Below are 13,170 nucleotides of genomic sequence, written 5' to 3'. Positions count from 1 at the left end.
CTTGCAGTCTGGGTTGGTACCTTGGACTTTGTTGTGGCCATTTTGGAGACATGAATAGACCAGGGACAGGAATGGTTGTTGCAGGTTCCAGGGTTTAGATCTTTCAGTAAGAACAGGGAAGGCAGTAAAAGAGGGGGAGGTGTGGCATTGTTAGTCAAGGACAGTATTACGGTGGCAGAAAGGATGTTTGAGGACTCGTCTACTGAGGTAGTATGGGCTGAGATTAGAAACAAGAAAGGAGAGGTCACCCTGCTGGGAGTTTTTTTTATAGGCCTCTGACAAGCTCTAGAGATAGAGGAAAGGATTGCCAAGATGATTCTGGATAGGAGTGAAGTAACAGGGTAGTTGTTATGGGGAACTTTAGCTTTTCCTGTCAATATTTATAAAGTTGTAGTTTGAGTACTTTAGAGGGGTCAGTTTTTGTCTGATGTGTGCAGGAAGGTTTCCTGACACAGTAAGTAGATAGGCCAACAAGAGGTGAGGCCACATTGGATTTGGTACTAGGTAATGAACCAGACCAGGTGTTAGACTTGGAGATAGGTGAACACTTTGGTGATGGTGACAACAATTCAGTTATGTTGACCTTAGTGATGGAAGGGGATAGGTATGTACCGAAGGGCAAAAGTTATAGCTGGGGGAAAGGAAATTGAGGTGATTGTGAGATTTAGGATACATAAATTGGAGAAGGAAACTGCAGGGGATGGGCACAATTAATGTGGAGCTTGTTCAAGGAGCAGCTACTGCAAGTCCTTGATAAATATGTACCTGTCAGGCAGGGAGGAAGTGGTCGAGAAAGGGAACTGTGGTTTAAAGTTGAATCTCTTGTGAAGTGGAAGAAGGAGACTTATGTAAAGATGAGATGTGAAGGTTCAGTTAGGGTGCTAGAGAGTTACAAGTTAACTCTTTAGGTCCTTCCTGGCTAAGAGCCAGAAGAGGACATGAGAAGTCTTTGGCAGGTGGGTTAAGGAAAACCCTAAGCTTTCTCTAGGTATGTCAGGAATAAAAGAATGATTATGGCCAGTCAAGGACAGTAGTGGGAAGTTGTGCGTGGAGTCTGAAGAGATAGGAGAGGTACTAAATGAATGACTCTTTCCTGTGTGAATACTGAAAAGTAATATAGTCAGGAGAATACTGAGATACAGGCTTTTGAACTATTGAGGTTCATGAGGAGGTGTTAGCAATTCTAGAAAGTGTGGTAATAGATAAGTTTCCCCTGGGCTGGATGGGATTTATCCTAGGATTCTCTGGGAGGCCAGGGAGGAGATTGCAGAGCCTTTGGCTTTGATCTTTAGGTCGTCATTATCTACAGGTATAGTGCCAGAAGACTGGAGGATAGCAAATGTTGTCCCCTTGTTCAAGGGGAGTAGAGACCATCTTAGAAATTATAGACTGGTGAGCCTTACTTGTGTTGTGGGCAAAGTTTTGGAAAGGATTATAAGGGATAGTATTTATAATCATCTAGAAAGAAATAATTTGATTAGGGATAGTCAACATGGTTTTGTGAAGGGTAGGTCATGCCTCACAAACCTTAGAGTTCTTTGAGAAGGTGACCAAAGAAGTTGACGAGGGTAAAATAGTTGATATGGATTTCAGTAAAGCGTTTGATAAGGTTCCCCATGGTAAGCTACTGCAGAAAATACGGATGTATGGGATTGAGGGTGATATAGTGGTTTGGATCAGGAATTGGCTAGCTGATAGAAGACGGAGGGTGGTGGTTGATGGGAAATGTTCAACCTGGAGTTCAGTCACTAGTGGTGTACCACAGAGATCTGTATTGGGGGCCACTGCTGTTTTTCCTTTATAAAAATGACCTAGATGAGGGTGTAGAAGGATGGGTTAGTAAATTTGTGGATGACACTAAAATCAGAGGAGTTGTGGACAGTGAGGATGGATGTTACAGTTTGTAGAGGGACATAGATAAGCTGCAGAGCTGGGCTGAGAGGTGGCAAATGGAGTTTAATGTGGAAAAGTGTGAGGTGATTCACTTTGGAAGGAGTAACAGGATTAGAGTATTGGGCTAATGGAAAGACTTTTGGTAGTGTGGATGAGCAGAGAGATCTTGGTGTACATGTGCATAGATCCCTGAAAGTTGGCACCCACCTTGTTAAGGCATACGGTGTGTTAACTTTTATTGGTAGAGGGATTGAGTCAGAGCCATGAGATCATGTTGCAGCTGTTTTTTAAAAAAAAACTCTGGTGCAGCCACACTTGGGAGTAATGCGTGTAGTTCTGGTTGCTGCATTATAGGAAGGATGTGGAAGTGTTGGAAAGGATGCAGAGAAGATTTGCCAGGATGTTGCCTGATATGGTGGGAAGGCCTTATGAAAGGCTGAGGGACTTGAGGTTATTTTTCTTAGGTTAAGAGGTGACTTAATTGAGGCATACAAGATCAGAGGATTAGATAGGGTGGACAGTGAGAGCCTTTTTCCTTGGATGGTGATGGCTAACGTGAGAGGACATAGCTTTAAATTGAGGGGTGATTAAATATAGGACAGATATCAGAGGTAGGCTTTTTACTCAGGGTAGTAAGGGTGTGGAATGCCCTGCCTGCAGCACTAGTAGACTTGCCAACTTTAAGGGTGTTCAGATGGTCAATGGATAGGCATATGGATAATATTGGAATAGTTTAGGTTAGCAGGTCATTAGATTGGTTCCACTGGTCGGTGCAACATCGAGGGCCAGAGCGATGAAGGGGTATAATATCAAAGGTAAGACTCTTAGCAGTGTAGAGGATCAGAAGGACTTTGGGGTCTGGGTCCATAGGACTCTTAAATCAGCCTTGCAGGTAGAGGATGTGGTCAAGAAGGTGTATAGTGTACTGGCCGTCATCAATCAAGGGATTGAGTTTGGGAGTCGAGAGATGCTGCAGCTATATAGGACCCTGGTCAGACCCCACTTGAGTACTGTGCGCAGTTCTGGTTTATAAAATGTTGAGGAATAGATAGGGTGGATTCTTGGAGGCTATTTCCCAGGGCTGAAATGGTCACTACGAGAGGACACAGGTTTGAGGTGCTGGGGAGCATGCACAGAGGAGATGTTAGGGGTAAGTTTTTCACTCGGTGGTGAGTGAGTGGAATCGGCTGCCATCGGTGATGGTAGAGGTGAACTTGCTGGGGTCTTTTAAAAGACTTCTGGATGAGTACATGGGATTGGGAGTTAGAGTTCAATGGTCTGGTAGGTATGGACATGATTAGTGAGCCGAAGGGCCTATTTGTGCTGTAGTGTTCATGTCAATATGGTTTTGTGAAAGGTAATCGTGTCTGAAGTTTGAAGGAGGGATGTGTGATGTCAAGCATTTGAGATGCCACATCAGTTTAAAATATAACCTCCTGGTATAGGGAGCAACATATTTTGAAGATTGTCAACTTTCCTGTTTGTTAGCCACAAATGAGTCTTGTAGAAATTTGATTTATTATTGTCACTTGTATTAGTATACAGTGAAGTGTTTTTACATTCTGTTCATAGAGAACAAAATGAGTGCAGAATGTAGTGTTAGTCATAACTGGTGTGTAGAGAAAAGATCAACTTGATGCAGGGTGCCATAGAATAAGTTGAGCTTCCAGCACTGAATCAGTTTTACAGTGCAAGTGGCCCTTTGGCCCATTGTCTGTATTGGCTATCAAGCACCTACCTATTCTAATTTCACTTTCATTTCACGTTTGCAATAAATTGACTTTCAAAACACTGGTAAATGTCAAATTGGATTGCAGCAGGATCTGGTGTCCTAATGCATGAATCACAATACCTATTAGGATTTAGTGGTGGGGGATGAGGAAATGGCTGAGGCCTTGAATAACTTTTTTGCTTCGGTCTTCACGGAGGAGGATGCAAATAGTTTGCTGGGTGTTAACGATGGAAAGATGGTAGTGGAGGGCCTGAATGAGATCATTGTTACTAGAGAGGCAGTGCTCAACAGACTAGAGGGACTGATGGACAAGTCCCCAGGACCGGATGGAATGCATCCAAGGGTTCTGAAGGAAGTGGCAGAGGTGATAGTGGATGCCTTGGTGATTATTTTCCAAACATCGCTGGATTCCAGGGAAGTGCCAGAAGATTGGAAAACAGCTAATGTTATGCTGCTGTTTAAAAAGGGTAGTAGGCAAAAGGCAGGGAATTATAGGCCAGTTAGTTTAACGTCTGTTGTAGGAAAAATGCTTAAATCCGTAATCAAGGAGAAAATAGTGAGGCATCTTGAGAAGAATTGTTTGATAGAGCAGACAGCATGGATTCGTTAAGGGGAAGTCGTGTCTGATGAATTTATTGGAATTCTGAGAATGTCTAGTGCGGTGGACAGAGGGGAACCAGTGGATGTGGTGTTTCTTGATTTTTCAGAAGGCGTTTGATAAGGTGCTGCACAAAAGATTGTTACAGAAGGTTAGGGGGCATGGAGTTGGGGGTAGGGTCTTAGCATGGATAGGGAATTGGCTGTCAAATAGGAGGCAGAGTGGGTGTCAATGGGTGCTATTCGGATTGGCGGTTGGTGACTAGTGGAGTGCCCCAGGGATCGGTGCTGGGGCCTCAGCTATTTACCATTTATATAGATGATCTGGAGGAGGGAGCCGAGTGTAAGGTGTCGAAATTTGCTGATGACACATAAGTGGAACAGCAAATTGCAGAGGGTGTGGAAAGTCTGCAGAGGGAATCTGGATAGGCTGAGCGAGTGGGCGAGGACCTGGCAGATGGAATACAATGTTGGCAAGTGTGAGGTTATCCACTTTGGTAGGAATAATGGTAGTAAGGACTAAAAGCTGCAGCATGCTACAGTGCAGAGGGACCTGGGGGTCCTTGTGCATGAGTTGCAAAAACCCAGACTGCAGGTGGTCAGAAGGCAAATGGGATGCTGGCCTTCATAGTGAGGGGGATTGAATATAAAAGTAGGGAGGTCTTGCTGCAACTGTACAGGGTGCTGGTGAGGCCGCAGCTGGAGTACTGTGCAGTTTTGGTCGTTGCACTTGCGCAAGGATATTTTGGCCTTGGAGGGAGTGCAGAGCAGGTTCACTAGGCTGATACCGGAGTTGAGGGGGTTGAGCTATGAGGAGAGGCTGAATAGACTGGGCTTGTACTCGTTAGTTTAGAAGGATGAGGGGAGATCTCACTGATGTATAAGGTGATGAAGGGGATGGATAGGATAGAGGTGGAGAGGTTCTTCCCAGTCAGAGGACAGCAGGACTAGAGGGCACAGCCTCAAGTTGGGGGGGTGGGGGGTGGTGCAAGAGTTGAGGAGGAACTTCTTCACTGAAAGGGTGGTGAATCTCTGGAATTCTGTGCCTGTTGAAGTGGTGGAGGCTACTGCACTAAATATATTTAAGATGCAGGTAATAAGTTTTTGGTAGGCAAGGGAATTAAGGGTTATGGGGAGAAAGTGGGAAAGTGGAACTGAGCCACTTCAGATCAACCATGATCTTGTTGAATGGCGGGGCAGGCTCAAAGGAGCAGGAGTAGGCCATGTAGCCCTATTTCTTATGTATAGACAGTAACTAAAGTTGTTTGGGAGGGGATTGATGGCAAGGAGGTTGCTTGTTAAGGGCATTGAGGCCACTGCTGGAGTATTGTTACAGTATTGAAGGAAAGATGTAAGTAAATTAGGAACAGTTCAGGCAAGTTCTAGACTTATACCAGGAATTGACTGCTTGTCCTGAAGAAAAGTTTGGTTTGTATCTGCTAGAGTTTACAGTAAGATTGTCATTACCCCTCAGGATCTTTTCAATGGATGTTTCCTCTGTGACAGATGAGAATGTTTTTTGAGGTTGTCTTTAGGACTCTCTTGACAGTAGAGGCATTAAGTAGTTTTAAGGCAGAGATTCTTGATTCACAGTGAAGGGGCTGCAAGATTCAGGAGTAGGCAGGATGGGGTTACAATCACCAGCCACAATTGTATCGAATAGCAGAGCACACTTGAGTGACCTACTCCTGTATGTGCTCCATTTGTCCATTTTAGTTTGAGTGGAAACAGTTTCTTACTACTGTCCTTGCGCATCAGGATCTTGAATACATCTGTCTCCTTGTAGCCACCTTTCTCCAAGGATGATAATGTTGAACTATCTAATCTATCTCCCTATTCCTGGGATCATTTCCTGGCATCTTCAATGACTTGTGTACATGTACACCACACAATCCTGTAGTTCCTGCACCTCTTATCCTTTGTACATTCTCTACATCCTTCCTACAAAGTGAATTGTCTCGTTTACAATTCACATTGCAGTCTAAAGTGAACTTCATCTGTCACTTGTTTGCCTAATCCATCAACATGTTGATGCTTTCAATCTTCACATCTGCATCAAATTGGACCACAGTCCTCCAATTCTGCTTTTTTTAAAAGTGACTGATACAAAGTGCTGCATTGCAGTCTCTTCTGAACTTTCTTTACTTGCCTTGATACTATTGAGTATTTGTACACTTTTGGTCTAGCTGCAGCAAGTAGAGGTGGTCAACATTCTTTGGGTGGATTAATTTTTGTGAAATGTGCAAGGGGCCATATTAAGCACTGATCCTTGCAAGTCTCCTGATTTGAGTTCTGCATTTACAGTGGGAGGTATGCAAGTTGGCTATTTCAAATGCTTTAGGAAAGTGTATTCCTCAAGATGTCCAAGTTTCCAATAAGCTGATGTCCTGATAGGTATTGACCCAATTTTTAGTTTTGGCTTCTTTAAAATCACTTTGAGGTTTCAATATGGGCACAGGTTAGACTAATGTAAAATGGGCAATTTTATATCCAAATACCCCTCACTCCTGCCTCCCAAAACAACTATTGATGTATAAAATATTTTTGATTATAAACAAATGTTTTGCAAGAAATTTGAAAAATAAGGCAGAGTGCAGCTGAAATTAAATGTTGGTATCCAAGTTGTAAACTTTAAGATCTAATGTTTATAAACAAAATGCTACTATATTGAAATTTATGAAGTGAGCAATCAGAAAATAAAATTGCACAATGAGCCAATAATCATAGGATTAACTCTTTGAAAGAAATAGGCAACAAAATTTCAACATACCCAGGTAATCAGTCATTTGTCTTCACTTTGTGAAACTGCTGTTTGAAAACTGGGCCTTATTGAGCATTGTAAGGAGGCTTGTGGCTTGGATAGAGTCCTTCCTGCACCCTGCCTGATTCACCCACTGAAGGTGCTGTTGCTCCCATTCGGAGTTGAAATGCAGTTTTTGAACGTAGCTAAGTATTTGGCCTATGGTTTTCTGCTACTAATCAATTATGGGCCACTATTTTGTCTCAAACTATAGTTTCCTGGCTACCACTGCCTTTTTCAAAGGCTGTAATATTTGCAATTCTCCAGTTTCATGGCACTATCCCTGTATCTAAGACAGGAGAATTATTACCAGCATCTCCTTGAGATTTCCACACTCCCTCAATATCCTGGGATACATCTCATGTTGTCCTGGTGCCTTATCATGAAGATGACCTTTCTTATACTTGTAAATCCTTTGAATGTGCCAGTTCCAGTCACTCCTGCACTTGGTACTATCTTTTATTAGGACAGATGCAAAGTACTGATTAAATGCTGCTGTACACAAGTCTGTTTCATGGGTCCCCTGTTAGTAACTTGCTGTTTCTTCCAAACCTACACCTTGATTTTCTGTTCCTGATCATTTTGTTACAATTCCAGCTGATGCTACACAGTTGGGTCCCAAAGTGGAACCTGGGCTCTCGTTTAGAACATTTGCAGGACTGCTGATTAAGTTAATGTCAGGAGTAAAACATTCCTTAAAGATTAACTATAATCTTTATGCAACTGTACAGGGCACTGGTGAGGCTGCAGCTGGAGTACTGTGCAGTTTTGGTCACCGCACTTACGCAAGGATATTTTGGCCTTGGAGTGCAGAGGAGGTTTACTAGGCTGATACTGGGGTTGAACTATGAGGAGAGGCTGAATAAACTAGGCTTGTAGTCGTTAGAGTTTAGAAGAATGAGGGGAGATCTCATTGAGACATAAGATAATGAATGGGATGGATAGGTTAGAGGTGGAGAGGCTCTTCCTGCTCAAAGGACAGTAGGACTAGAAGGCACAGCCTCCAAGATGTTGGGGGGGGTGTGGTGGTTGAGAACGGAGTTGAGGAGGAACTTCTTCACTCAAGGGTGGTGAATCTCTGGAATTCTCTGCTTGTTGAAGTGGTGGAGGCTGCCTCGCTAAATATATTAAGATGCGGGTTGATAGGTTTTTGATAGGCAAGGGGATTAAGGGTTATGGGGAGAGGGTGGGAAAGTGGAACTGAGCCATGACAGATCAGCCATGATCTTATTGAATGGTGGGGCAGGCTAGATGGCACTCTTGTGCTCTTTACCATGTCCATGTAAACCAACAGGCAAAATGTGGTCTGACACACCACTCTGAAACCAAGTGACAAATGCCACTAACTTCTATGGATTTCTCCCCCAATCCCCCATCTACTTGGCTGAGTCAACTGATCTCACTGCAATGCTGACTTCCAGAGTTTCCAAGACTTTGACATCCTCTCCCATACTGAGGATCCACATCCAGGTTTCAATCTCTGCTCTCAGCATTCCTCTGCCTTGCATCTCCAGGTGCTTTTGAAGTTTCCAGTGTTGGGAAACTGGCACCTTGTATGTCTGACTTTACACCAAGCCAACTTTTTAATTATTTTCAGCTGAGTGATTTGAATGTCTTTTAATATAGTATTTTCTACAGTAGTTTATCTGCCACCCCCACAGCTGTTTTGCTGAAAAGTGGCTTCTGTAGATGTTTAGTATTTACTATTTGATTATGGATTTACTCAACCCAAACAGAAAATACTCTTTAGACTTGATTGTGAAACTGCTGGCTGAGATGTAACTTAACTACTGACTAACAAGTAACTGCTCGAGATAATTCCCAAGCTTTAGCACTGAACTCCAATATTCTCATACTAGTGACTAACTGGTGTAGATTTTCTCACTAATGTAATTCCATTTCTAGGCTTGAATACAATGAATATTGAAATTAGTGAATTGAATCACTTAAATGCTGATTCTGCAGAGACATAGGCAATCTGACCTAAAAGCATCTAAACGTGCATCTGGTTATCTTGCAGGACTGTAATTTGGGAATCTGTTATTCCTCCAACCTGTGCAAGTAGCCTTTGTCTCCCACTCTTGTTGGCAGATTCCTTGTTTTATGCCATGAAATCTGGGTATGAAAGAGCAAATCTCAATGTAGTGTTGTGTGCAAAGTAGAGAAGGGACGAAGTGGCAGATGAGATTCCTGGTATCTTTAGTAGTCTCTGGATAACTGGGTCACTACATCACTGTCTCCCTGTTTTAAGTCACAGCACTGGATGTTTTCCTGGGACAAGCAGCCAAGGAAGCAGGTTGTGTATAAAGTAGTTTAGTAATGACAAGTCTGGCTGTTTCCTCTTGTCTCCCTCATTGCAAGACAGTGGCTTAGTCCTCAATGGGTGTTTTCCTGTGTATATTTTCTAATGTGATTTAAGGGAAAGCAGTTATCAGTATTAAATTTGAGTCGGCTAGTGCTGCAATCTTTGTTTTATATCTATTGAGCAAGTCAAATTTCTGACCTTTCATGTATAGACTATTAACTTTAATTGGCATTTTCAGGACAATTGAACCTCAATTCCCAAGTAGTTTGTTGTACAACTGGGTCAGTTGAATGATCTCCCAATGCTTCAGACTAATTGTCTTTTTTTAATCTTTCAGCCAAGTACCCTGAGATTAAGTCATTGATGGGCCCAGATCACAACCTGAAATGGATCGTTACATTGATGGTGGCTGTTCAGCTTTTGGCCTTTTACCTTGTGAAGGACTTGGACTGGAAGTGGGTGATTTTTTGGGCCTATGTATTTGGTGGGTGCTTCAACCATTCCATAACACTGGCCATCCATGAGATTTCTCACAACGCTGCTTTTGGGAACAAGCAATCGCTGTTGAACCGTTACTTCGGCATGTTTGCAAACCTCCCTGTGGGCCTACCCTACTCTATTTCCTTTAAGAGGTATCACATGGACCATCACCGCTACATGGGTGGGCATGGTATTGATGTGGACATTCCCACTGATTTTGAGGGATGGTTTTTCTGCACCAGATTCAGGAAACTATTTTGGGTCATTCTTCAGCCTCTCTTCTATGCTATCCGCCCATTGTGCATCAACCCCAAACCCATCACTTACCTGGAGATCATCAATCTGATTGTTCAACTTGCCTTTAATCTGCTGCTTTATTACTTTTGGGGAATGAAATCCATTGTGTACATGTTGTCAGGGTCTCTCCTTGGCATGGGTCTACATCCCATCTCTGGGCACTTTATTGCTGAACACTACATGTTTCTGAAGGGTCATGAAACCTACTCTTATTATGGACCCCTCAATCTAATCACCTTCAATGTTGGATATCACAATGAGCACCATGATTTTCCCAGCGTTCCAGGATGCCGGCTTCCTCAAGTGAGTATTGTTTGTCTCAAACGTGTGATCTAATGTCTTAAGTGACGAGCCTCATCTTGGCATTGAAATTTTAAAACCTTGCCACTCAACTTTGCTCTGCTCTACCTTGTCTCTGATTTGGTTTTCCTTCTGACTCCTGAAAGTACTTAACTTTTTAAAATCTCTGCTCCTGAAAAGCTGTACCTTGGGCTTTTGACAAGAACCTATGACTGACCTTGCATTTTCAGGAGCTTTTTTCTGGCTCAAGCTAGTTCCACAGGTTTTGGTACTAGGTCCCTGCTCTTTATGGTATATTGGTGTGTATAAGGAAATGATCAAGTTTGTGGGGAGATGTGGAGGGGGAGAGGGTTGCGGAGGGGCTGGTCAGGGAAGATGTTGTGGGGGGGGGGGGTAGAGATATGCAGAGGGGCCAGTCAGGGAAGAGGCAAATGGGAATTCAACCCATAGAAGTCAGTTCATGCATGTTGGAGCTATACAGAGCAGTGTGGCATGGGGTTCTGATTTATGCAATGTACGAAATGTACATATTGCTGGCAGAGCAGGCTTGAAGAGCCACAGCCTATTTTCTATTGTTTTTGGGGGGGCAACCTGGTAATAGGGGATCACTGCTAAAAGTAGCTGTAGTTTATTCACTCATGTCTAGGCTGTTGAATACATCCTAACTTGCTGATTGTTAATATCTGGCCTCCTGACTAACAGTTGAGGTGCATATAACTGTACCCCCACAGCATTCAACTTGATGGAAGTAAATTGGACCTTTTTTATGTCCAATTTTGTTTTGCATTCTGATCCATTAAGTTTCTGCTAACACTAGTGCTGTCTTTGAGATTAACTGAGGCCCCACCTGATCTCCAGGAGCCTGAACATTACTGTGCAGTGACTGACATTTACAGATGAGCCTTTCTGACTGCCTGCCTCCTATGCTTTAGGTGAAGAAGATAGCTGCTGATTATTATGACAAGCTGCCTCAGTATTCTTCCTGGGTGAAAGTACTGTACGACTTCATCATGGATGATACCATCAGCCCCTACTCACGTGTTAAGAGAACTGTGAAAGATGCCAAACAGGACTAGATGGGATGGGTTGGAGTTGATCAAACTAGCTTAATTGCAGTGTTTTTTTACAAGTCTTGTATTTTCAAGGAACAATGTGGTGTATTAAAATCTTTGTATAAACTATGTGCATTAGCAAACATTCATAAATATTCAATTAGTCCACAAATATGACATGTCTCTAATTGTTTGCTAAACTGGTTTCCCTTTTTAATGAATCTATATCTTATCCCTCTGCCTTTTATGATCTGTTGTTTTACTCTATCCCATTAAAAGCAAATGTAACCCTTGATAAAAGGGCCCTACTTTGGCCTACAGCAAAGGTGGTGGAAAGAAAACAGCTTGCTGTCCTAACTTCCAGATGGGTGGCTCTATCCTGAGTTGAAAACACTTCCTCTGGAGCAGCTCCCCTGCCCTAGCAAGTGAAACAAAGTCCACAAACCTGGGAACAGTGCCAGTGTAAGTCATCAGTAAAAGTACAGCTCATAGTTCCACATAAAGCTTGCAGCTGACTGATCTTTGCCCAAGTTTAATTATGCTGACTCTTTCTGCATTGAAGATCAGGTAGTGCTTGTGTAAAATGACTTCATTGATATTATGAAACCATCTAGAGCTGATTTGTCACTAACTATTATGATTACAATACATTTGGCTGTTAAATAAAACTTTTTGTCTGTAATTTGGATCCATTTTCTTCCTAAACAGCACTAGGTGTGACCAGTTCTCTCAGCATTCATGATGCTGTTTGCTGAGGTGAAGTAACTGGGGAGGCAGGCCTTAAGAGAAATCTGTTACTGGGGCTTGGGGGGGTGGCAATATTATAGGTTTTGCTTTTTTAGTCCTAAGTAAGGCTTACATTAACAATGCATTGAAATTATTCTGAAAGTCTCCTACTTGTCACATTCTGGCATCTGTTTGGATCAGTGTACCTAATCAGACTCTGAAGAAACCAGAGGAGACACAGGGAGAACGTGCAGACTCTAGTAACCCAAGCTGGGAATTGAACTATAATGCTAAGGCAGCAATGCCAACTACTGCCATGGTGCTGCCCCTGGTGGGTGGCTTCTCTGCATGGGGGAGAGAGGGGTGGCAGTATTCTAGTGGCTCTGCTCTGCTGCATGCTGCAGGGTGAGGGGTGGTGGCAGTATTCTAGTGGCTCTGCTGCAGGGTGAGGGGTGGTGGTATTCTAGTGGCTCTGCTGCAGGGTGAGGGGTGGTGGTATTCTAGTGGCTCTGCTCTGCTGCATGCTGCAGGGTGAGGGGTGGTGGCAGTATTCTAGTGGCTCTGCTGCAGGGTGAGGGGTGGTGGTATTCTAGTGGCTCTGCTCTGCTGCATGCTGCAGGGTGAGGGGTGGCAGTATTCTAGTGGCTCTGCTGCAGGGTGAGGGGTGGTGGTATTCTAGTGGCTCTGCTGCAGGGTGAGGGGTGGTGGTATTCTAGTGGCTCTGCTGCAGGGTGAGGGGTGGTGGTATTCTAGTGGCTCTGCTGCAGGGTGAGGGGTGGTGGTATTCTAGTGGCTCTGCTGCAGGGCAAGGGGGTGGTGGTATTCTAGTGGCATTATCCTCAGTCTTAGAAGATGAAGTTTGATGAATGGATGGTAGCGCACACAGCATCAGGAGCTGTGTAAACAGCCTGGCAGTTCCTGTGATAAGCAGTGATTGGAGCAAGCCTTAAACCTAGAATACAGAAAGGGACATGGTTTCAGGGACTGA

General features: G+C 43.5%; 1 protein-coding gene across 1 annotated transcript in view; it reads left to right on the top strand.

Annotated features, from left to right (window-relative positions):
* Nucleotides 1-12,449, top strand: part of degs1 (delta(4)-desaturase, sphingolipid 1) — a 34,352-nt gene extending 21,903 nt beyond the window's left edge. Inside the window, exons 2-3 of the mRNA XM_080193086.1 lie at nucleotides 9,665-10,407; nucleotides 11,337-12,449. Of these exons, the coding sequence (XP_080049212.1) occupies nucleotides 9,665-10,407; nucleotides 11,337-11,480 (887 nt within the window). The 3' untranslated portion in view covers nucleotides 11,481-12,449. The remainder of the gene's footprint in view (nucleotides 1-9,664; nucleotides 10,408-11,336) is intronic.
* The last annotated feature ends 721 nt before the right edge of the window (nucleotides 12,450-13,170 follow it).

Source organism: Carcharhinus amblyrhynchos, chromosome 7 (assembly GCF_965287045.1).
Source record: "Carcharhinus amblyrhynchos chromosome 7, sCarAmb.v2.hapA, whole genome shotgun sequence".
Lineage (NCBI taxonomy): Eukaryota > Metazoa > Chordata > Chondrichthyes > Carcharhiniformes > Carcharhinidae > Carcharhinus > Carcharhinus amblyrhynchos.
This window is presented reverse-complemented; position numbering and strand designations above follow the sequence as displayed.